Source organism: Nanorana parkeri, unplaced genomic scaffold (assembly GCF_000935625.1).
Source record: "Nanorana parkeri isolate BGI_ZX_2015 unplaced genomic scaffold, ASM93562v1 scaffold565, whole genome shotgun sequence".
Lineage (NCBI taxonomy): Eukaryota > Metazoa > Chordata > Amphibia > Anura > Dicroglossidae > Nanorana > Nanorana parkeri.
Genome location: NW_017306833.1, coordinates 51,787 through 76,774, shown reverse-complemented (window position 1 = coordinate 76,774; position 24,988 = coordinate 51,787). Strand labels below are relative to the sequence as shown.

Genomic DNA, 24,988 nt, shown 5'->3' with positions numbered 1-24,988 from the left:
CAGGGATATGGTATGCAGGCAATGATATATTGTGAAACAGCAAGGAGTACAATAATGAATCAGCGTTCATGCATAGGTAGGAGGAGTATACTGACCAGCAGCGGTGACGCCCGGAGACCCGAAGGAGCGGGCAGGATTCCCTAGGGGAAGGGTATTGTTGCCTGTGTCGGAAAATGCTCCTCGGTCTCCGGGCAACCCCACCAAACAGGCGTTAAGTTAATAGTAGCACTGAGCTGAGACACGGCGTATCAGCGCTGAGTGCATAGTATGCAAAACAGTGTATCCTCCATGCTCGGCCAGCCATCAAATTTAGTGTGCGATCGCAAACGATCTTGTGAGCAAAGACATAGAGAGAATAGGCAAGGCTGAAGGACACGGCTCGTCTGAGGATAAAGAATGGGAGCGGGTAGGGGCGATAAGTGAGGAGTTGCCGTGGTGAAAGGGCTCCGGTGAGGCGGCACAGAGGAGAACACCGAACCATATGTAGCGGATTTAGGCCGGACAGCAGCAGCACCTGCAAAAAGCGCCGGTTAGTGCCACCGGTCGGCCCCCTCCAGAGTGGTGATCGATATAGGTAGGTATGAGAAAGATAGATCAAGGTGGCATGGTTATAGCAGGAGGGAACGTATATAACGGGGTACCAGGTATTGTGACAAATCAGGACAAAACACAAGAGGAGAATGCATTATGTTACAAGTACCCTCAGCATTGTCAGCCGTGAGGCCAAGTTCTTTTAAACACTCTAGCGCCGTTCCCTCTCGTCCACCATCTCTCGGTCCAGTCCCCATCGCAGTCTATATGGTGCAGTGGAGTGGGGAGAGGGAGACAGAGAATTAGGGCACATTAAAGGCTTGGTACCTTAGGGAGTCTTGTAGCTTAGGCGGGAACAAGCACGGATTTAGGGGAGACTGCACCCCAAGGGGGAGAAGGAAGAAGGGCAGTGTTCAGACAATGGGGCACAGTATATGTCATCTGCTGAGGCAGAGGGCGAGTCCAGGCATGCGGTAGAGACGGCCATGGAAATCACGGTGACAGCATCAGACCGGTTGGCGTTGAAATCCTGTCGCAGGGTAAACTAGGGCTGTGGAGAGCTCTCCCGGGAGCGGTCCGGGGTACGAGGCTGGCAGCGGTCAAGAGAAGGTGTAGAGGAAGCCGGAGGGTGCCCAACTGGGAGCCGGGACCGTGAGAAGATTTGAGCGGCCCGAGTGGGTAGCCGCCAGGCCAAATGGGAACTGCCACCTGTAGGGAATGTTGCGGGAGTGTAATAGGTGTAGCAGGGGACGAAGGGCCCTTCTGTGCTGTAGGGTGATATGCGAGAGGTCTTGGAACAGTTGGATCTCTGCATCCTGGAATAGAAGACGTTGTCTGTTTCTGGAACAACAAAGTATTTCTTCTTTGAGGCGAAAGTCTAACGGGCAACAGACAACATCTCTGGGTGGATCCGCATCTCCTCCTTTAGGCCTCAGAGCCTAATGAAAGCGTTCCATGGGAACCGGTGATTCTGGCGGGCGGTTAAGCAGATTAAAAATGTGGATCAGAGCCGGCTCTAGCTGAGGCGCATCAACGGTTTCTGGAATGCCTCTTACTCTGAGGTTGCGGCGACGGCCTCTGTTATCAAGGTCTTCTAGGTGTCGGTGCATCTCCATTAAGTGAGTATGGTGGACGGAGGTTGTTCGCTGGAGGCGCCGTATAGCAGATGATTGACGGGAGGCCTCACCTTCCACCGTCTGAATGCGATCTGTTAGGGAGTGAATGCCGGCCTTCAGCTCCGATATTGCTGCCGACAGAGTGGATTTAATGTCCATCGCTATAGAGTGGAGATCCGACATCTGACTCATGAGTGTGAGTATGTCAGGTTGTCGTTGAGAAGGGTCTCCCACTTGATCTCTGTCCGGGCTGCTGCCGGGGGAATTGACTGTTGAGGGAGAGGCCGCCATGTGCTCCACGTAGCGTTCCGGCGATTGGGAGCGGAACATGTCCCGGAGATAACGGCCAAGTTGTGCACCCGTATCTCGAGGAGCCTTGGTTGCCTGAGTGTTCTTCCCGGTCCTCCTCATGATTCATGTCGGTGAAACTCTGCAGATAGCAAAAATAGCTTAGAAAGAGGGGCCCAGTTGTTGGGAGTACAGGGTCTAAGTGTCCATCTTGGTCCCGCGTCAGGCCACGCCCCGTGTGCTTCTATTTTTAGTTCTAAGTCCAGTGCCCTACTAAGTCCCGAGTCCAGTGCCTTACTAAGTCCCGAGTCCAGTGCCTTACTAAGTCCCGAGTCCAGGGCCTTACTAAGTCCCGAGTCCAGGGCCTTACTAAGTCCCGAGTCCAGGGCCTTACTAAGTCCCGAGCCCAGGGCCTTACTAAGTCACGAGCCCAGGGCCTTACTAAGTCACGAGTCCAGGGCCTTACTAAAATAGCAAAACGTTTTCCTGTCCCACTCACAAGCTAGCATGTAAAAAAACTTGTCTCACACTAAGGTTAAAAACAGAGGTTTGGATACACGTCTTCTGCAGACCTTTAACCTTAGTGTGAGACAAGTTTTTTTACATGCTAGCTTGTGAGTGGGCCAGGTAAACTTTTTGCTATTTTACTGTTTAAAGCCCATTCCGTGTGCACCTTACTGTAAAGCTGGTGACGAATTGATGAGTGCGTTTGTCATCTGTTTTCCTTGACTGTTTTGGTGGTGATGCATGGGGGGGTCTCAGCTGCCATTGGGATGTGCGGGATCCCTTGTGCGTCTCTGTGCCTTTAAGGGGGTTGGGCTTCCTCCTGACAAACCTGCACCCAATTTTATCTTCTGCCCCATGTGCTCCATGATGGAGGCTCTGATAGTTTAGAGTTAGGACCGCACTATAAGAGGTGCCTTGGCGCGGCTGTGCGGCTTTCACATTTTCTGCAGAAGACGTGTATCCAAACCTCTGTTTTTAACTTTAGTGTGAGACAAGTTTTTTTACATGCTAGCTTGCGAGTGTGCCAGGAAAACTTTTTGCTATTTTACGGTTTAAAGCCCATTCCGTGTGCACCTTACTGTAAAGCTGGTGATGAATTGATGAGTGAGTTTGTCATCTGTTTTGCAGTGCCTTACTAAGTCAAGAGTCCAGTGCCTTACTAAGTCCCAAGTCCTGTGAATATAAAAGTGCTGCTGTACACACTCCCTGGCTGCTGCAGCAACATCTAGTGGCCGGGGAGTGTTTACTGCAGGACTTTTCTATTGATAGCCATTGCTGTCCTCCTGCCTCCCATACAGTGCGGGCTCTGCAGGAGGCGGGGCATCTTAGCAGGGCTGGGGCTGAGAAGACAGAGCAGGCAAGCAGGTAGAAGGGGCTGGCGAGGGCTTGCATTCTTGTGAGTGTGCTTCTATTTTTATTTCTAAGTCCAGTGCCTTACTAAGTCCCAAGTCCAGTGCCTTACTAAGTCCCAAGTCCAGTGCTCTGTTGGGGGTCACCACAACTTGGCAAATGTTACCAAGGAGTCCCGGCCCTAGGAAGGTTGAGAATCACTGCACTAGAGCATCCACTGCTAATGCCAGCGGAACTCTGCATCCGGAGAAAAAACTCGCTCAGTTTGTTGCTAAATCTGGAGGCCAGAAGATCCATATCTGGTGTCTCCCATGAGTGACAGAGGTCCTTAAACACCTCCAGGTAAAGAGACTGTTGTCTCCAGGTTAGGACACCTTAAATACTTCCAGCTGAAGAAACTGTTGCCAGCTAAGGTAGTCTGTGTGTCAACACACTGAATGTTAACAGCAGACAATGCTGGAATACGAAGATCTGCTTTTCTTTCTGCAGCAAAACTTCAGTTTCCTCCCCTGAAGGTTGATATCTGCCACTGCTGTCGCATTCTCTGATTAAATCCTAAATCAGATGGCACTGTGTTTGGAGATCCAGTAATAAAAAGGAAAACCACATCGCTCTGAGCTCCAGTATGTTGATTGGAAAATGAGCTTCTTCCAGTGACCAAGCCCCTGCATTAGCAGGGTGTCAAGGAGTCCTCCCATGCCTGTAAGGCTGGCATTAGTTGTGAGAATCTTCCAGGATTATCAGAAGGAAAAATGTCCCCGACTCTAGGGCTAGATTCCTAACTAACCAGACTAGAGATAATCTTGGGTATCATCAGTTGGTCTAGAGAGATTGCACCTGCTTGCCCCACACAGCAAGAACATTGAGTTGCAATGGTCTGGCGTGGAACTGGCCAAACAGGATTGCCTCAAATGAGGTTACAATCAAGCCCAGAATGCTCATGCTTAAGTGAGGAGCCAAACTGTGTCTAAATATGGGAGCAGAGAGTGTGGAGTTTGTCTACTGGAGGAAAGACTCTGAAGTGAGAAACAGAGACTGTATACAGAATAAGACCCAGATACACCAAGTGATGAGTCAGTTCCAGGGCAGATTTAGGATTCAAAGGAACCTCTGAAGGGCCTCAAAAGTTCCCATCACATTGTCAGACAGTCTATTTGGCTGTTCACACAACAGGACATCGTCCCATTATCATACAACAGGAATGCCCTGGGAGCATAGTAAGGTTGGCATAGGAGATAGTACCTTGGTGAACACTTGGGGTGTGGAAGCAGATCAAATGGGACTGCTAAAAACTGGTAGTGTTGCGTGCCCACAACAAAAGCGCAGGCAGCATTAGCGTGGTGGAAATATGGGGACATACAAGTACACATCCTTGATGTCCACAGAGGCTGGTGGATTCCATTGAAAATTTTCAACACACAAATTAAACCCCCAGATTCCTCCAGCCCGATAGGTGCCTCGCCCCCTAATTGTAGTCAAGTTTCACATAAACAAATATGGGGTTTAAAGAGGCACACATCACTGCATAAGTTGAAAAATAAAAGATATTTTATTTATACAGTATCATACTATAATTATTAGCAAAACCAGTAAAAATATAAGTGTCGATTCTCATCCCCTTCTTATTTTGCCCAGTGTCTAACGCAGCCGTATTTACATACATACACCAAAATGAACACTATATGTATTATCCATAGTTCATCTTCGTTATTCTTTTTAGTAGTCAAGGAAGTAGTTCTCAGATGGTATGCGTTAACTAGGTCTTTTTACTGACACGTTTCTGGGGACCATAGATGACTAATCCAACACAAATGTATAATTAAATTGCATGTCTAAACATCAAATTTATCATACGTTTTGTACATTAACATTTTTAAACATAAGGTTGCGCCAGAGCCATACATATGTTGCTTCTCACCAAACACTAGGCGTCAGGGGTGAAAAATAATTCCTTCTAGCAGGGGAACAGTGAATTCTCACCCGCCATCCCTCTGGCTGGTTTGCGGTGGGGACACAGGGATCAAAGAGGATGGATAGCCCAGCATTGTAATATAACAAAGTGGAAGCAACTGGGAACAACAGCAACTCAGCCACAAAGTGGTAGGCCACGTAAAATGACAGAACGGGGTCAGCGCATGCAGAAGCGCACAGTGCGCAGAAATTGCCAACTGTCTGCAGAGTCAATAGCTACAGACCATAAAACTTCACGTGGCCTTCAGATTGGCACAACAGTGCGTAGAGCTTCATGGAATGGGTTTCCATGACCGAGCACCTGCATCCAAGCCTTACATCACCAAGTGCAATGCAAAGCTGGACTAGAGAACTGGAGACGAATCACGCTTCTCTGTCTGGCAATCCGATGGACGTGTCTGGGTTTGGCGGTTGCCAGGAGAACGGTACTTGCCTGACTGCATTGTGCCAAGTGCAAAGTTTAGTGGAGGGGGGATTATGTTGCTGGGGTTGTTTTTCAGGGGTTGGACTTGGCCCCTTAGTTCCAGTAAAGAGAACTCTTAAGGCATCAGCATACCAAGACATTTTGGACAATTTCATGCTCTCAACTTTGTGGGAACAGTTTGGGGATGGCCCCTTCCTGTTCCAACATGACTGTGCAGCAGTGCACAATGCAAGGTCCATAAAGACATGGATGAGCAAGTTTGGGGTGGAGGAACTTGACTGGCCTGCACAGAGTCCTGACCTCAACCCGATAGAACACCTTTGGGATGAATTAGAGTGGAGACTGCGAGCCAGGTGTTCTCCTTCAACATCAGTACCTGACCTCACAAATGCGCTTCTGGAAGAATGGTCAAACATTCCCATAGACACACTCCTAAACCTTGTGGACAGCCCTCCCATAAGAGTTGAAGCTGTTATAGCTGCAAAGGGTGGGCCAACTCAATATTGAACTCTACAGACTAAGACTGGGATCCCATTAAAGCTTATGTGCGTGTAAAGGCAGGCGTCCCAATACTTTTGGCAATATAGTGTATATCGGTGCATAAATATAATGACCGTCAATATATATGTATATTACATGTGCTAATATGTCCCCATCATTGAAAATTCCAACCAGTATAGCTGCCGTACATTCAAATAATTTCCTCCATAATGTACCTTAAAATGTCCCAAATAATTGTCAATCCGAGGAGGAGTAAGGTTAGTGGGGAATGGGTATGTATAGGCAAAATTGAGAATGGTGAATTTGTTTCTCATTTTTGTGGAGAGCAGAAATCTACATCAATTGATGGATTGACAATAGAGTTGGGTATCACAATTTGGGACATTTTGGGGTACATTATGGAGGAAATTATGTGAATTTGATTGTACTTCAGCTATAAATGGTTGGAATTTTCAATGATGGGGACATATAATATTGAAGGTCATATTTACGCAGTGATATGTATGCACCTATATATACCTTCACATGCATAAAGAATGGAGGTTGAGAGGGATTGAGTGAGAAAGATACTGATCAAATCTATACTGGTGATACATATTTATGTAATTTTTATGTTTTGGCACTGCTAAGGTGGTACACTATATGGTTTACTAGGTCTTCCTCTTGGTACTGGTATGGGGTGGAAGTGAAGTAATTCAGCTTAAAACTAAACATTAATATGAACTGAGTGGGCTATCGGTCCTCTTTGAGCCTCTATCCGTCCTCTTTGGTGAGAATTTGCTGTTCCTCGGCTAGAAGGAATTCCTTTTCGCCCCTGACACCTAGTGTTGGGTGAGTAGCAACACATGTGTGGCTGAGCCACCACCTTATGTTTAATAATGTAGAAATGTACAAAAAGTATGATAAATTTGATTAATGTTCAGACATACAATTATTTATACATTTGTGTTGGATTAGTAATCTATGGTCCCCAAAGGAAGCGCATGAGCGAAATGCATCGGGAAAAAGTCCTAGTTAAATCATGCCATCTGAGAACTACCTCTCTGACTACTAAAAAGAATAACGAAGATGAACTATGGATAATACATATGGTGTTCATATTGGTATATGTATGTAAATACGGCTGCGTTAGACACTAGGCGAAATAAGAAGGGGATGAGAATCGACACTTATGTTTTACTAATAATTTTAGTACGATACTGTATAAAATAAAATGTTTTTTCTATATCAACTTATGCAGTGATGGTATGCCTCTTTAAAACCCATATTTTTATGTGAAATTTGTGGAACTGCATGAAGACAATTAAGGCTGTTAGATCCAATATGCGGTATATACACAGGAGAAGGTAACAATAAATACATCTATGTGGGTCTTTTAATTAAATATTCAAAAGTCTATTTCCCCTTTAACAAAGATCCCAACATAGAATGATAGTGAATATATTTATGTTCAATGAAAATAGTTTTATTACAAAAATTGCAAACACCATACACATCGGACAAACATCTAAAATCCTAAAAAATACCCTACACATGGCTCTTTAAAAATGCAATAATCATGCAGATTATATATATATATATATATCTCAAAATAATATCGATCCCAATCGTGACTGGTGGCCAGCAACAATATCCCCAGGATGGTTAATATGATACAATTTTAAAAAAAGGTATCCAACAATGTGTCTCCAGAAAAAACAAAAACAAAAAAAAACCCCAAAAACCTTGGAGTGAATGAATCAGCATGTAGTGTCACTCCTTGCATTTAAGCATAGCATAACCACCAGCAACGATATCCTTAGGATGGTTAGCATGACACAATTTTCAAGGATATCCAGCAATATGTCTCCAAAAGGAAAAACTTCAAAGTAAGTGTATCAGCATATAGTATCACTCCATGCTTTGAAGTGTGATGCACGTTACACCGACATGCATATATAGAGGATGATTAGTATGGTACAATTCTTAAAAGATATCGAATAATGTGTCTCCAGATAGAAAAACTTTGCATTTAACCACTTGCTGACCGGGGTGTTTATACACCCTTCCTGTCCAGGCCATTTTTCAGTGTTCAGTGTTGCATTACTTTGACTGACATTTATTCCGTCATGCAACGCTGTACTGAAATGAATTTTATACCATTTTTTGGGAACAGATAGAGCTTTCTTTTGGTGGTATTTAATCACTACTACGGTTTTTTTTTTACTATATAATCTTCCTACGTTATGTTATAAAACATTTATTATTACCCAATTTTTTGGTAAAATATAAAAGGTCACGTCGGGTAAAGACACCAAACATGTCAAGCTTTAAAATTGCGCGCACCCGCTACATAGCAAAAAACTACCATACTCAAAAAATGTGAGGTGCAATGGATGTAATCGTCTTTTTCGCACGTAGGCGGACTTGACGCATGTTTGCGTGTGCATGTGGGGACAGGGGACTTTAATTTTTACATTTTTATTGCTTTGATGTGACTTTTAAATTTCATTTTTTTGTAAATAATTTTTTTAAACCTTTTTTTTTCCACTGAACTTTATTGCCATCACATAGGGAGCAAACAAGCTCCCTATGCGATAGCCAATTTGCAGTGACAGGTCCTCTTTATGGAGACATCTGGGGTCTTTAAGACCCCTATTGTCATCTTGGGACCCCCAGAGAAGCTGATGAAGCAGAGACCTGCTTCACCAGCTTCTCTCCGATTTCTGTACTGGAGAGTGACAGAGGAATGAAGGAAGTGATGTAATACACATCACTGCCTGCATTCCAAAGAGGAGGAGGAGGAGATCAAACGGAGCTCGTGTACGGAGCTCCGTTTGATCTTCGGCCGCAGAGCTGTTGTGCTGCTCCCGGGCTCACACCGGGCACAGCGGAGCCGTGTGCAGGTGGACAGCAGGTGGTTAAGCATACCGTAATCACCAGCAACGATATCCTTAAGATTATTAATATGACACGATTATCAAGGATATCCAGCAGTGTCTCCAAAAGAAAAAACTTAAAAGTATCAGCATATATCACTCCATGCATTCATATGCACGTTACACCAACATGCATATATAAAAAGTGTGTCTGAAAAAGCAAGGTCATAACTACCGTATCATACTGGTTAAGTTTTTGTAGCCAGGCTTAATGGGTGTAGATGACAAATAGCTCTATGAGGAGTATGAAGTGGTGAGTTGTTTGACCAGCTCAGGGATTTATAGGCCTCCAGATCAGTATCCGCTCAAACGACAGCCCGGGTAATCCACCTCTAAATCAGGCATTTGATCAGGCTGCCCACAAAGCTTAACAAAGATCTGTTTGCGGTGAGTGTGCACTGTCCTGGGGGGCTACGTGTGTGACACCAGAAGACCATTTAAAAGCACCAGCACTTTATTTCACGATTTGGAGGACTTTTGAAGGACTTTTTCGCTGATTGTTAATTTATTGCACTCTCATAGTTACATAGTATTTGAGGTTGAATAAAGATATAAGTCCATCAAGTCCAACCTATTGTGTGTATGCATTTATGAGCTGATGTGTGCGTGTATATGAGTCCATGTGTGATTTTTCTCTTAGCTATACCTGTACCCCTGAATGTTCTGGTCTCCCAGGAACTCGTCCAGGAGTCTCTTGAATGAATTCACACTCTTAGCTGAAATCACTTCCTGTGGCAGCGAGTTCCAGACCTTAACCGCTCTAACTGTGAAGAACCCCTTGCGCACTGTGTGGTGAAATTTTTTTTCAACCAATTTTAGGTTGTGCCCTCTGGTCTTTGTTACAGAGCTGACCGTAAACAGTTTGTAGAAGTCAGGTAGGCAATGAGCCAAAAACATTTTCTAAACAGTTTCCATTGCTCCCAGGCTGTACTCTCACTATACTAATTACAGTGTGATCACTATATTACCATATATTTCATGTTTATTATATCTGGAGGTTCATCTATCCGGATAGAGATTGCATCCCTAATATTTTATTTCGTTTTTGACATGTTTTGTTCCTGTTATGGTTCATGTATGAAGGTTTCACTATCATTGTATGGTTACTGTGATACCAATTGCATTTACACATTGTGTCACTAAGATATTTCTTCACTACTTTTTCCTGTTAGCGGATTTTTTTGGTCACAGATATAAGTTTGCACTGTTTCATGGCACATTAGAGTGTTCATTTATCTAGTTCCAAGTACTGTAGGGGATTTAGCGCCGCAAAATCTCTACTCACTTTTCTAGGACCTTTAAGTCTGTTATTGTGGCAGCTTTATTTCCCATATTAATAATACATTATCCACAAGCGCAGATAAACAGTTTCCATTTGATCTGTGTATGGCCATATAAACAGTGCACATTGTGATGTTTGGGGAATATAGCCCAATGATGAGCGGTTAAGGACCAGTCTTGAAGCCAACTTAAACATAAACAGGCCAGTCTTTATTCCTCTTCAATATAAATGATACAGAACAGTTAATTGGACTTCATCAAAACATGTTTTGGTCTCACCGACATCTGGCTGTCCTATACACTCCCAGTGTGATAATCTCAGGACTTCACCATATTTTCTCTGTCAATACAGTCCTCAGTATTGCTTAGCAGCTTTCCTCAGCTCCATGCGTTTTAGCATTCACCCCTTGTGGGTCTCTGTCTTTCCGACAGATATCTCAGGGTCACCAACCCGCTTGACCTCTCCCAGCCTTCCTGGCTGTGTCACCTGTGCTCGCATACGCAGGAGAGTCTGCCTGTGGCCATGTGCCTCCTTGCACACCCACAACTCCCCTGAGCTCTGGGCTGGCTTCCTAATGAGGCTGCTCTCAGCCACCTGATCATCCCAAGCTGGTCATTGGGAACACCTGGCCCCAGGACTGGAGATTTCATCCCACCCAGAGGTCTAAGGCCTTGTTCACACCAACCGCGTTGCAGGAGCAGAGCAGATACAGACCGGAGCAAAACTGCGACCAATGTATTCCAATGGTATTTTTAGCTCCAGTTCACATCGCAGCGTTCCGTTCCAGAGCAGGTAAAAAAACTGCAGCAGGCCCTATTTTACCTGCTCTGGAACACATGCAGACGCATCAAAAACGCATGCAAACACCCTGGAATGCATTGAAAGTCCATTTTAAACTAAAAAAAAACGGCCCGGAACGCATCAAAAACGCGGCACAACACACTGTACTGCATGTGCAGAAACTCATGCAGATCTGGTCTGCAATTGGTGTGAACAAGGCCTAAGAAATCTCCAGAGCTTCAGATTCCAGCTACAATTAGGAATACCTGAAAGAATCTGAATAACCAGGTTCTTCCGAATAAACGTTTCACATTCTGGACCCTCTAAGCCCCTCTGGCTGAGAGTCCTGGGTGCCAAAGTGCCATACTACACCGCGGCATTGCGATGCACTGCCACAACATAGAAAATACTTTTCTCTCAGGAGGCAAAGATGCTGATAAACATCCAATGATGACACAATTAGTTCAATCCACAGTTAAAGTATAATAACCAAGTCCATAATCAGGATATGGGATCCATGAGCCAGGGTAGGGATAGCAGATCCCACACTACTGCCTAGGGCTCGTTGCCTGATTAGAGGTGTATTATCCGGGCTGCCGTTTGAATGGTTACTGATACGGAGGCATATAAATCCCTGAGCTGTTCAAACAACTCACACCTTTATACTCCTTAGAGACTATTTGCAATCTACACACATTAAGCCTGGCTACAAATACATTTCTTAGCCAGTATGATAATGATGACCTTTCGTTTTCAGACACACTTTATATATGCATGTTGGTGTAACGTGCATCACACTTTAACACATGGAGTGATATTATATGCTGATACATTTACTTTGGTAATCATTCCTTTTGGAGACACATTGCTGGATATCCTTGAAAATTGCATCATATTAACCAACCTGGGAATATTGTTGCTGGTGGCCACCAGTCACGATTGGGATCAATAAAAATATACATACATACATATATACACACACAATATATATATTGTCCATGATAATTACATTTTTACAGAGCCATGTGTAGGGTATTTTTTAGGATTTTAGATGTTTGTCCGATGTGTATTTATGGAGTTTGCAATTTTTGGAATAAAACTATTTTCATTGAACATAAATTGATATTCACCATCATTCTATGTTGGGATCTCTGTTAAAGGGGAAATACACTTTTGAATAGATCCAATATGCCCCCATTTGGCTTGGGAACTCTGAACAGGTTTGAGTTAAAACCCTAAAACCTGTCCACTTCCAGAAGAATAGTAATGACTTTCTAACTCAAGAGATCTTATAGAGCAGCAGGACATTTGCTGAACAGGGACTCTGGCTTAGGTTTGGCTTTGGAATGGGAAGTTTGGGAGAAGCGAAATTATTTTTTTTCTAGCCTTAGAGGTGGGAAAGGTTTTTCCAGTTTGAGGCCTAGACTTCTTTTACTGAGGCAAAAGGATTCTCTGTCCAATTACATATTTAATAAAAATGTATTGAGTAGCGCAAAAGAGACATTCTCCGCCAAAAAGCACATAGACAGGAGACTCCTATGGGAAATGAGACGGACAGTATCCACTAACCAGTCAATACAAGGGTGTAATGCAGCAGGCATAAATTCTAAATGCCTCATAACTGAATGATCTTGTTAGGATAGTTTCTGGTTCCTAAGACATTCTTAGTCCATTCCCCCAATGTCTGACACATTGAAATTAAAGCTATGGAAGGTTGTATAGTGGGACCTATCAGAAAGAATAAAAATTTGGAAAGAGCCCCTAGACATTTGTCAACCTGATCTTTAAATACTGGGGCATTTTAAAACAGCTCTAGTTATTTTTTTTTATTAATACAGAAAATATCTGGATCCACAGTGTAAATAGCTCACTTTTTAATAAAGGCCTCCTCCAACAAATATTGCTCATAAAATGGTTTGGAGGAGAGAATAGCTTACTAGGAGCAATGCAGTCTCTATACATAATAGGCTGAAGTAAGGAGTGTGTTGGAAAGGTTTTGCTTGTCTCAGGGCCTTTTAGTGAACCCAGACTGATAGCAGTTGCAGGAGTGGGCTGTTCAAACTTTAACCACTTGCTCACCGCGGTGTTTACACCCCCGTCCAGTCTAGACCATTTAAGTATTCAGTGCTGCGGTACTTTGACTGACGTTTGTTCCGTCATGCAACGCTGTACTGAATTGAATCTTATACCGTTTTTTGAGGACAGATAGAGCTGTCTTTTGGTGATATTTAAATCACCACTGATTTTATTTTTGACTATATAATGGAAAAAAACAAACAGTTTTCCCTTTATTATGTTAGGAAACATTTATTATTACCCAGTTTTTGGTAAAATATAAAAGACGGGTCATGTCGGGTAAATAGACACCTAACATGTGAAGCCTTAAAATTACGCGCGCCTGCGAAATCACAGCGGAGAGTGAAAGAGGAATGCGGAAGTGATGTAGTAAACATCACTTCCTGCATTCAGAGACCGGGGATGAGAGCGGAAGCAGAACCTGCACTGATCTCCCTCTGTTCTCCGTGCACAGAGCCACACTGCCGTTCCTGGATCGGACGCCCGGGATCGCATGGACGGAGGCGGCGGGGACCACGAGAAGAGGTAAGGAGGGGGCACAGAGACTTGCATCATACTAGCGATTGGGCGTCTTTACAGACGCCGGACCGCTTGTATGTAAACGGCCATCGCTGGCCGTTTAAAATTCTGGCGGTTTCACGTGCGGGCACGAAGGATGTCTACAGAAGCCCACCCGCACCCAGAAGTCTCCCGTCCGGCCGTTTTTCAATGTTCGGCAGACAGGAGGTTGTTAAACATGTGCTCACTGCCTCAGTTAGGATTGGATATGGTATCTTCAGGCTTGGAAGTTATAGGAGCAGTCTGCGACTCCTCAGGTACAAACTCGTCCAGAAAGGATTTGCGAGACTCCTCGTCCCACAGCCAATCCATAGAAGGCGGCTCAGAGGCTGCCACAGCTGCATGAATGTCCGATAAAGAGGACAGCTCAGAGGTGTGGTTAAGACTCTTGAGTCATCTACCACGCCAGTAATTTTGTTCACCAAATCTAGCACAGCTGTATAAAACTCATTCTTTCGATGGAAGACGTGCGACCGTACAGTAGAAACGGTCGCACGCCTTCCATACACTGTACGATTCTCGTACGATCGTACAGTGTATGGGCACCTTTAGTCAGAGGAGGGGCCACACCTGAAGGAGCTAAGGCAGACTTTGAAGTAGGTGTGGATTCAAGCAGGGGACAACTATCCAGGCTATTGGTGTCAGGTCCATGAAGAGGGGCACTGCAAGCTGACCCAAGAGAAGTTAGAGGATTGAGGCCTGTGGGACCACTCCCTTTGCATTTGAGATCCAACACATGCTGCAACTTATATAAAACACCCAGAAAAAAATTCACAAACCAGCTGTTGAGTAGGAAACGTTATATAATGGCTAGAGGTAAGGCAGTACCCACACCGCAGCTTCTTTCCCTCCTCCTAGCTTCCGTTCATTGAAGGACACAGGGAACAGATCTAGGATCATGTACCGTAGGGACGTCACCAAGCAGTTCCAAAGAGGGGTGGGCACAAACAAGACCCCACTAAAAGGCCGCCTGCAAAACCTTGCGCCCCAAGCCAGCATCCGCAGATGCCAATACATCCACCTTATAAAACTTGGCAAAGGTGTGAACAGAAGATCAAGTAGCGGCCTTACAAACCTGAGACACTGAGGCACCATGACGAAAAGCCCAAAATGCCCCGACAGCCCTAGTGGAATGGGCAGTAACAGAAAAAGGAGGCTCACACCCCCGAATGGCATACGCCTGAATCATGGTGTTTCGAATCCATCTAGAGATTGTGGCCGCGGAAGCAGCCTGTCCCTTTCGAGGCCCTTCTGTAACCACAAACAGGGAATCCGACTCGCGGATAGAGGCAGTCGCATCCAAATAAACCCGGAGAGCGCGAACCACGTCCAAAGAGTGCAGCGCCCTTTCCTTCCTATGAACGGGCTTAGGACAAAGAGAAGGCAAGACAATGTCCTCATAAAGATGGAACGCCGAAACAACCTTAGGTGGAAACGACGGACGAGGACGCAGAACAACCTTGTCCTTATGAAGGACCAACAACGGTGACTTGCAAGACAAGGCCGCCAACTCTGAAACCCTGCGAACCGAGTTAATGGCTACCAAAGAAGCCACCTTTTGGGACAAACTCAGAAGAGGAATCTCCTGTAATGGTTCAAAAGGAGACTCCTGCAAAACCAAGAGTACCAAATTGAGATCCCAAGGCGGCAAGGGAGACCGACCAGGGGGAATAATACGTGTAACCCCCTGCACAAAAGTGAGAACCAAGGCATTCGATGCCAATGGTCGCTGAAAAAGAACAGCCAGAGCCGAAATTTGGCCTTTCACCGTACTCGGGACCAAACCATGATCCACCCATCACACACCATCACACACCAGGCAAAGTATGCCCTCCAAGTGCCTTGCGGGTCTTGAGCATCGTGGAAATAACAGGGTCAGACAAACCACGGTCCCTCAACACCTGGCTCTCAACAGCCACGCCGTTAAAGCCAGCGACTGTAATGAAGGATGGAACACAGGACCCTGGGACAGAAGATCCGGACAAAGTGGCAGCCGCCAAGGAACGTCCACAACCAACCGAACCACGTCTGCGTACCACGCTCTCCTCTGCCAGTCCGGAGCCACGAGAATGACGGGAATGCCTTCGGCCGCTATCCTACGAAGAAGGTGCGGCAACAGATACAGAGGAGGGAAGGCAGAGGAGGTCCCACCAGGGCATCCACCGCCTTCGCCCAGGGATCCTGGGCCCGGGCTACAAACCGATCGACCTGTCGATTGAAATGGGATGCCAGGAGGTCCACATCCAGTGTCCCCCAGCGCAGGCAGAGCTGATGAAAGACCTCTGGATGCAATGACAGCAGGCGGGGGGACCCCAGAGGTACTCACGACCCCGCAGGCTAGTGGAAGAACCGCAACAGTCCGACTCCTGGTCACCCATACCTGCCCCCTGTGGGGAAGCAGCAGGAGCACGTCTCACTCCCAGCAATCCTCCGATGGAAAGGACCGCCACAGCCGCCGAAACTTCGCTTCCCACTAGGCCGCAATTGAAGCCGGGGACTAAATGCAGGAGACCCATGGCCATGGAGCTTCCAACCATCAGAGCCGCCCACCGCACCTCGCTGGCACCCCTGGACCACTGCAAGCCAGGTAAAGGCCTTGCACTAGCAAGGCATCATGGAGGGAGGGAAGGAGGGGGGGGGACCTCCTGAGGATTCTGTTAGGACTCCTACCCCAAGCCTGACAGGCCAAGGAACTGCGGCAGCAGAGACCCCCCACCGCACCAGAATCCTCAGACCCCCTGAAGTCCGCAATAGAAGGATTCCTGCCACCAGGCCCACACAGCTCCCGCCCATCCCCACATACATACCACACCTGTGGGGTCAAAGCGAAGTCCCTGCCCACCGCCTCACGTCCAGGTACCGACTTTGGAGGACCACCCCGTGGAACCAGATCCATGTAGGGGAAAAAGGAACGGGGAGGCAGGGACTGCGGAAAAAACGCCCCCGACCGTCGTCGCGGCCCTGCCAGCCTGTATGGAGTGCTGTGACTGGGAGCCCGAGACCCCCAGTCATATGCACACCACCGGGCGAACCTACAGGCCACTCTGCCGAAAGGGCAGAGTTGTCGCAGCCGACCCACCATGGCAGAGTCTGCGTGCGCTCGAAGGCTGTACAGGGGAGACTCCAAAGATCCACAACATCCAGCTTGTCGCCCTGACGAGCTAGAAGGTCAGTGAAAAAAAGGACAAAGCAGAGAAGAATTCAAGGGAGAAAAAATTCTGAGCTCCTTACTCCTGACGCTAGGCAAAAAACGGAAGACTTGTCACCAGGTGGGGGATTTGGCCAGCAGCAGGGGCCGCCCTTAGGCTGGTTTAGTCTTTAGTTGTGTGCCTAGCGTCCTTCTCCTGAAGGTGGCGATATACCCTTGTACATGACCCTAGACCTGTTCCCTGTGTCCTTCAATGAACGGAAGAGAAATCCCGGGCGGCCGCAAAGGATCTTGGGGCGGGCGCATGCGCAGTTCAGATGTTCGGCCGGGAGACACACAAGGTAAGTATATGGACGGCGTGCACCCGCATGCAGACACCGTGGGACAGAAAGTGCCAGCAAGCACAGAGGAGTCAGCGCTGGATCGGAGACCCGCAGCAGCATTGGAGGGACAGATGTAAAATGACAGGAAAGAAGATCGGATTAAGAGACATCATTTAAGGTACGTGCTGACATTAACAGTACAGTACAGTACATAGACAGTACTCCTAAAAATGAGATCCTATAGGTTGGACTTGATGGACTAATGTCTTTATTCAACCTCAAATACTATGTAACTTTGGGGGGAGGGAAAAATTTGTTATGCTTTAATGTCACTGTAAGCTGAAAGGAGGGGCCTCCAAGGATCAGACTTGTTTTTCCAGCAGATCCCACAGAGGCTCAGTTGGATTGAGATCTGGAAAACTCAACACCTCAAACTCATTGTGGGGAATTGGGCACCCTGACCAATCTGCAGCTACATAGCCCCATTTGCAATAAACTGGGATGAACTGTCAGACACCTTTCTATCAGAACCAACATTAACTTTTTCAGCAATTTGAGCTACAGTAGCTCTTCTATTGGATCGGACTACACTTCGCTTCACGTGTCAGTGGTCATTATGTTATGACTGATTAGTGTATACAGATCCAAATCCCAAGATACTACAAATTTTGTTAAATGGAAAAAAGTGGACTCTGTATAATAAAACTTGCGTTTTTATGAATTATGTGATGATGGCAATACGAAAGTTGGGGTTTTTTTTAAGTGTAGGTTCCAAGGCTATTATCCTGATGCTCGTAACTGATCTAAAGGAAACTGGCAGCAAGTGAGTTCCTCAAAGTATGCACCCCCTTCCTGTCAGTTTAGTGACTCATTTCTGCAGCTAAAATCAGGATGGTAGATCTAGAGACTGTGCTTTTTAAACAAAATAAAAAATAAGGCAGCATTGGCAGCTCTCATATTTTTATCCTCACAGGGTTCTTATAATTATCAGGTCAAATGAATCAAATATTTTTTTTTAAATATAACTCACCTGCACCCTCAAATTCCTGTGGCAACTCAGAACAAAGCTTCATGTGTGCAATGTCCGATATAGGACCTAATACCACAACTGGTCGTTTGAAACTTGCTGCATAGAAAGATAAATAAAATACTGTAACATTACACAATGAAATGCCACAACATTACAAAAAAAAGCACAAAACAAAATGGTAAATGAATTAAAAAGGTTTATAGGCTGCCATTAAAACATTTTGGTCTTTTTCAAACATTAAACACCCATTTGCACTGCAAAATGGCATAGCTCTAACAAAATGTAGTTGATTATTTTTTATTGTTAATGTAAAGGGCACAGCATGACGTAAATGTTATCAGTATGTGTTTATGTTTTGAAATGTTTTTTTTCTATAGGTTTTCAAAACAGTCATCATTAAAGCAGCCATATTTACTCTGCTTTAGAGCCTGTTCACATCAGGTGTGTTGGGCTGCGCTGGGCTTACGCATAGACACAGCAATTTGGCTCGTTTCCTTCCATTCCAGTTTAATGCAGTGGTGTGCAATGAAAAAAGTATGGTAAGCAATACGTTTTTCATCACAGCGTATTGCAATGCATTAAACTGCATAGCAAGATGCTGCAATGAATAGAACTGAATAAAATGCCACTTCTTGACATTTGAAGCAAAAAAACCCACTCAACTTCCCTATCCTGTATGGAAACTGATTACTGAAATTCCCTGCAAAGGTACAGCTCCGCTTTTGAACCCGCAGCAGCTATATTGAGCCTACCCTCATTTCCTGTCTGAAGGATGTCAGTTTTGTTTTGTATTTAGTCCTTTGAAGAATGGTAGTGGAATCTAGTCAGGTGTGTTTTCTGCAGACAGACCACAGATGGGTCATATTGTGAGACAAACAGTATTTTTCACCCTATTTGGGTCATTCAACCTCCCCACGTTCCATGAGACAGTAATTAAGTTCCGGCCGCAGCAAAACCCCAGGTAAATTCCTAGCAAATAAATCTCCAGGGTGTCACAATCGTGAAAAAATTCAAGGTCATCGATGTCCAACAGGGGTGGGTTCATATGGAACAGAACTTGCAGTCTCCAAATGGGATCTGCAAGGACTGCAAATACATTCATGTCCAGTAAATGTAGCGCACATCCAGGGCAGGTCAAATAAAAGTGGCAAAACACTGGTTTGTACAAAACAAAACCATGAACAAAAAATGAATAGCAAATTCCACACGAGAAAACTTGCTGGGGATGTTCCATCGACTTAGATGTCCATATAAAACTTGCTGGGGATGTTGGCCCAGTGATCAAAACATACTCATAGTTAAACTGTCTCGTATTCAATCACCGCATGAGGATTCTTGAGGCTGAAGGTAGTTGCAGATTAGCATTATTGTAAAAAAGATAGAGCAGTTACTCATTTTTGTTTTTAAATCTGGCCATACACCTATAGATTATCTGCAAATTTTCTATTGTCAGATGGAAAAAGTGCAACAGATTCCTCCATCTACTCTAAACTGTGTGGATGGAGGAATCTCCCACTGGGCCAAACTTCAATATCTTGCTAGTCGGCCCCGCTGGCTCTAAAAATACCTGAACAATTCATGCATCCAATCAGATTGTTCAGGTCAGGTTTGTTAGCAAACGGGGCTGACTAGCAAGATACTGAAGCTTGGCTCAGTGGGAGACTCCTCCATCCACACAGTTTAGTGTAGATGAAGGAATCGGTTTCCATCTGACCATAGAAAATCTGCAGATAATCTATAGGTGTATAGCCAGCTTAAGATGTTGCATATTCCTGTCTAGTCGAGAGTCTACCACGTCCGGTGTGTGAGAAAAGAAAAAGTGTTCTATCCCTTGCCACCACCTGTAGTTTGGTCGGGTACAACACAATATGGTATCTGCAGAAGTTTGAGTAGCTTTTGGACATCGGTGTATTTTGCTCTTTGTCTACACAGAGAAATCAAGAAAAAGTTTTGACTCATTTATTTGAAGTCTTCCCTGGTACAGGCGTTAGGAGAGTGTCTCTATCCCTGTAAATCAAGCATTTTAAGGATTAAGGAACGCTGGAGATTCTCTGGAGGAAGGAGGCAATATGAGCAAATGCTTCACAGCAAACGGTGGCATAAAACTGTCCTTCCCAAATGCCACCTGCAGTCAATTTTCGTTAAATTCCATTGGGTTTTTAGCCTTTGTATGTTCAGGTAGGCCTAGTATGCAGATGGTATTTATGATTTCCATGTATTCTAGGCATTGGTCATGGCTTGTGTCATTTTTATGTCTCATGTAAGGGTGGGACCTTAACCTCCAGGGAGATCACTTAACCCTGTAGGGCTGTGGCTGTGTTGACTTATTTTATGCATGCCTTAGCACACCAGTGCTAGGTCTTCCTTGATATTTTTAGGCTGGTCAGAAGGCCCTTTAATGATGTACCACAGAAAATACTCCTCTCAAAGTGGTTTCAGTTACCCCCGAATATTCGGTGTGTTGCGTGTATTCTATTAGGAGATACCAGTGGCCTATGTAAAGTCAGTAGGTGGCCATGTGGTTGTGCTAATAACTCCCTTCGACTGGGCCGTTAGTGTCTCTGGGCCTGAATACCCTTTGTGTCCCCATTTGTGTGGATATAAGACTTATGGTAAGAGTCCTTAGCTGTGGTGCATGCAAATTGTTCTAACTTACTTCAGTCTTTCATGGGTTGCAGGCTAGCGCCATCATGGAAAGTGCAGTCTGTTGTAGTATAGTCTTAATTTTGCACTTTGTCATGGCGCAGCGCCGTTAAACATAAACATACTCTACTGTGATCCCCAGTCATGGGGAGTGAAGGCTCAGTATAGATCTAAGCATAAGAGCCTCTGGTGCTGGTCTCCAGAGAAGATCAGAGCGTCCAATCACATCGGCTGCACAGAAAGTTGAATGCAACAGTCATTTCCTTCTCGTCAGGTTTGTAGTGGTGCCATATTCTTTCCATTTGTTATAATGGATTTATTGGTGCTCTGTTGGATGTTAAAAGTTTGGGATTTTTTATAACCCAACCCCGATCTAAACTTTTCCACAACTTTGTCTCTGATCCGTTTAGAGCGCTCCTTGGTCCTTATGTTGCTTGTTTAGGTGTGTTCCAGACTCAGGGGCCTTTCAGAACAGTTATAACTGACATCATGTGACAGATCATGCGACACTTTGATTCCACACAGGTGGACCTTTAACAACTAATTATGGGGCATTTGAGTTTACCTGGTAGGCCCACTTCTTACAACCCTAATTCCAAAAAAGTTGGGACGCTGTGTAAAACCTACATAAAAACAGAAGCAATGATTTTCAAATCTCATTAACCCATATTTTATTTGCAAAAGAAAACCTATCGCATGTAAAATGAGAAAATGTACCATTTTCGGAAAAAAATAAGGTCGTTTTGAAATTCATGATTGCAACACGTTTCAAAAAAGTTGGGACAGGGCCATGTTTGCCACGGTGTAGCACCCTGTCTTCTTTTAACAACACTCTGTAAACATCTGGGAACTGAGACCAGTTGTTGGAGTTTTGGGAGAGGAATGCTTTTCCATCATTGCCAGATATAGGATTCTAACTGCTCCACAGTCCTGGGTCTTTTGTCGTAGTTTTTGTTTTAAGATGCGCCAAAAATTTTCCATTGGTAAAAGGTCTGGGCTGTAGGCAGGCCAGTTAGGCACCTGGACTCTTCTACTACAAAGCCATGATGTTGTCATAGATGCAGTATGCGGTTGTCTTGCTGAAATATGCAAGGCAGACGTTGTCTGGATGCTGCTCTAAAACCTGGATATATCTTCCAGCATTGATGGTGCCTTTCAAGATGTACAAGCTGCCCATCCCATATGCACTAATGCACCCCGATACCATCAGAGATGCAGGCTTTTGAACTGAGCGCTGATGAGCCGGAAGGATTCTCTTCCTCTTTAGTCCAGAGGACATGGTGTCCATGGTTGGCAAAAAGAATGTCAAATTTCAATTAATCTGACCACAGAACGGTTTTCCACTTTGCAGAAGGTCATTTTAAATGAGCTTTGGCCAGGGGAGACAGCAGCGTTTCTGGATTATGTTCAGATAAGGCTTCTTTGCATGATAGCGCTTTAACTGACATTTCTGGATGGCATGGCGAACTGTTTTCACAGACAGTGATTTTTGGAAGTATTCCTGAACTCACACAGTGATGTCCATCACAGAATCATGCCCGTTTTTAATGCAGTGCTGCCTGATGGCCCGAAGGTAATAGACATCCAGTATTGCCTTTTGGCCTTGTCCCTTGCGCACAAAAATGTCTCCAAAATCTTGGAATCTTTTGATATGTAATGATGATATATTTAAAGACTTTGCAATTTTATGTTGAGGAACATTATTCTGAAATTGTTCAACAACTGATGGTGAACCTTTGCCCATCTTTATGGCCGAGACACTGACTCTCTGTAAGTAAAATACACCTTACAACCATTGTACAACTTTTGTTGTCCAGACATCTCACCCTCATTCAATTTTCTTACAACTAGCCTATCATGCACAGACCAATGTCGTTCACAATTAACATTTGTCAGCACCATCACCTGACTGATTTTCATTGATCAAAAGGACAGATTTTCATTGGAGCATGTGCAGTTTGCATCTTGAGATTTTTGTTGTGCAACCATGACACTAACCTGTAAATTTTCATCCAATTAGAGAAAGGTTTTCTAGCCTGCTTGAAAGACAAAAATCTGCCAGTTGTACAGTAATTGTGGTTGTACACTCCCCATCTACTGGCAGATTTTCTGACAAGAACGCAGTCGTAGACACAAATCTCTAGATAATTGTAAGATGCTCTTTTTATACTCAATCATGTTACTAACCTCTTCTCAATTAACCTAATTAGTTACAAAATGTTCTTCCAGCTCTTCCTTGTTAGTGCCACTTACTTTGCCAGCTTTTTGTTGCCCTGTCCCAGTTTTAGCTACCGTCACTATTAAAATTACCTTATTTTTTTTCTTAAAATGGTACATTTTCTCAGATTAAACATTGGATATGTTTTCTAGTTTCTATTGTGAATAAAATATGGGTTTGAGCTTTGAAAATCTTTGCATTCTGTTTTTAGGTAGATTTTATACAGCATTTGAACCTTTTGGAATTGGGGTTGCATTTAGGTGTTTTATAGCAAAGGGCCTGAATACTTAAGATTTCTGGGTGTCTTAACTATTGTTTGTGTCAGAATAAAATTATTTTGCACCCACAAAGTAGTAGTCATGTTGATGATACAAACCACCCTAAAAAAGCAATAAAACAGGAAAAATGTAAAGGGGGTGAATACAAAAAGGGGGTAGACCCCAAAAGCTTGTCCTAAAAAATTAACTGTTAGTGCCAACAAAAGTATCATGGACAGTAGTGAACTGGCGAGTATTTAAAATGATATTAAAGCTTCTGGGTTTTTTTTTCATCTACGAGGCCCAGGTTTTTATGAATATTCTTTTTCTTAAATAATGTTCCATGCCACGTTCTCTATGGGGTCCCCGCAGCGCTCCTCCCCCCACCCGGGAGCCTCTATCAACGGCTGCTGTGGAGGCACCTGTGCATGCATGTTCCTGGCCATGCCCGCAATAGCTGTGTGTGTCCATAGATCCAGAATTCCACATTTTTACTACTCACACAGTAAAAAAAAAAAAAAAATAAGTCTGAGATTAAACCACCTCTCTTCTAATCTCTTGATGTGTCATTAGTATAGTTCCTGGTGTAAACATACTATTCCGAATATTATTGTCCCCATTTATGATTTTGAAAATTGCAATTCGGTCCCCCCTTAAGCGCCTCTTTTCTAAGGAGAACAAATTTCTTGAGGCGATCTTCATAGCTCAGGCCTTCCATCCCCTTTATTAATTTTGTAGCCCATCTCTGAACTCTCTCAAGTTCGAGAACATCTTTCCTGATCGTTGGTGACCAAAACTGAACCGCTTATTCAAGGTGAGGCTGAACCAATGATTTATAAAGTGGCAACATTATGTTTTTATCCCTTGCCAAAATTCCTCTTTCAATGCAGAATAATATCCTGTTTGCTTTGCTTGGCACTGCATGCTATTGCCAAATTTGTGATCTATGAGCACCCCCAGGTCCTTCTCAATCTTTGACTTCCCCAGTGGTGCACCCCCTAGGTCCCCCATCGTAAACGTGTGTGCAAACTATCTACTATATTACTATCTCCAGTTTGTGAATTAATGGGAAGCCTCTGTACGGAGTGCTTTCCATTAATTCAAAACAGGAGCTGCAGAAAAAGAAATTGATTGAGAATAACTGTGTGGCAGCGCATGGCAAATTACCATACGTTGTGATACACTATGCTGCGAATAAATGTACGCCTGTATCATTTTATCACAACACAAACCAACACAGCGCACAAACGAGTTTAACATTGGTTATTTACAGTGTTGCGTTCATTTTTTTTTACCGTTTCGAAGGTGCAATTTAAAATTTACTAATATTTTTTATTAATTCATTCAATACAGTTTTTATCTTTTAGATTTAGGTCAGAAAAAGTATTTTTTTTGTGCACGGATACTGATTTCAGTGTGATTTTATCAATTTAATTGTGTATTTTTATCAGGTTAATATTGTTTTGACAAACATTTGCACAATTATCGCAGGACCTACAAAATTAGTAGCACCTTGTTATTCTATCGGACCCGTGCTTTCAGAAAATATATGGTTTGGGGGTTTTTTTT

General features: G+C 44.3%; 1 protein-coding gene across 1 annotated transcript in view; it reads right to left on the bottom strand.

Annotated features, from left to right (window-relative positions):
* LOC108791655 (tight junction protein ZO-3-like) overlaps window positions 1–24,988 on the bottom strand; it is a 78,273-nt gene that overhangs the window by 31,396 nt on the left and 21,889 nt on the right. The window contains exon 10 of the mRNA XM_018562195.1: window positions 18,302–18,397. Coding sequence (XP_018417697.1) covers window positions 18,302–18,397 — 96 coding nt within the window. The remainder of the gene's footprint in view (window positions 1–18,301; window positions 18,398–24,988) is intronic.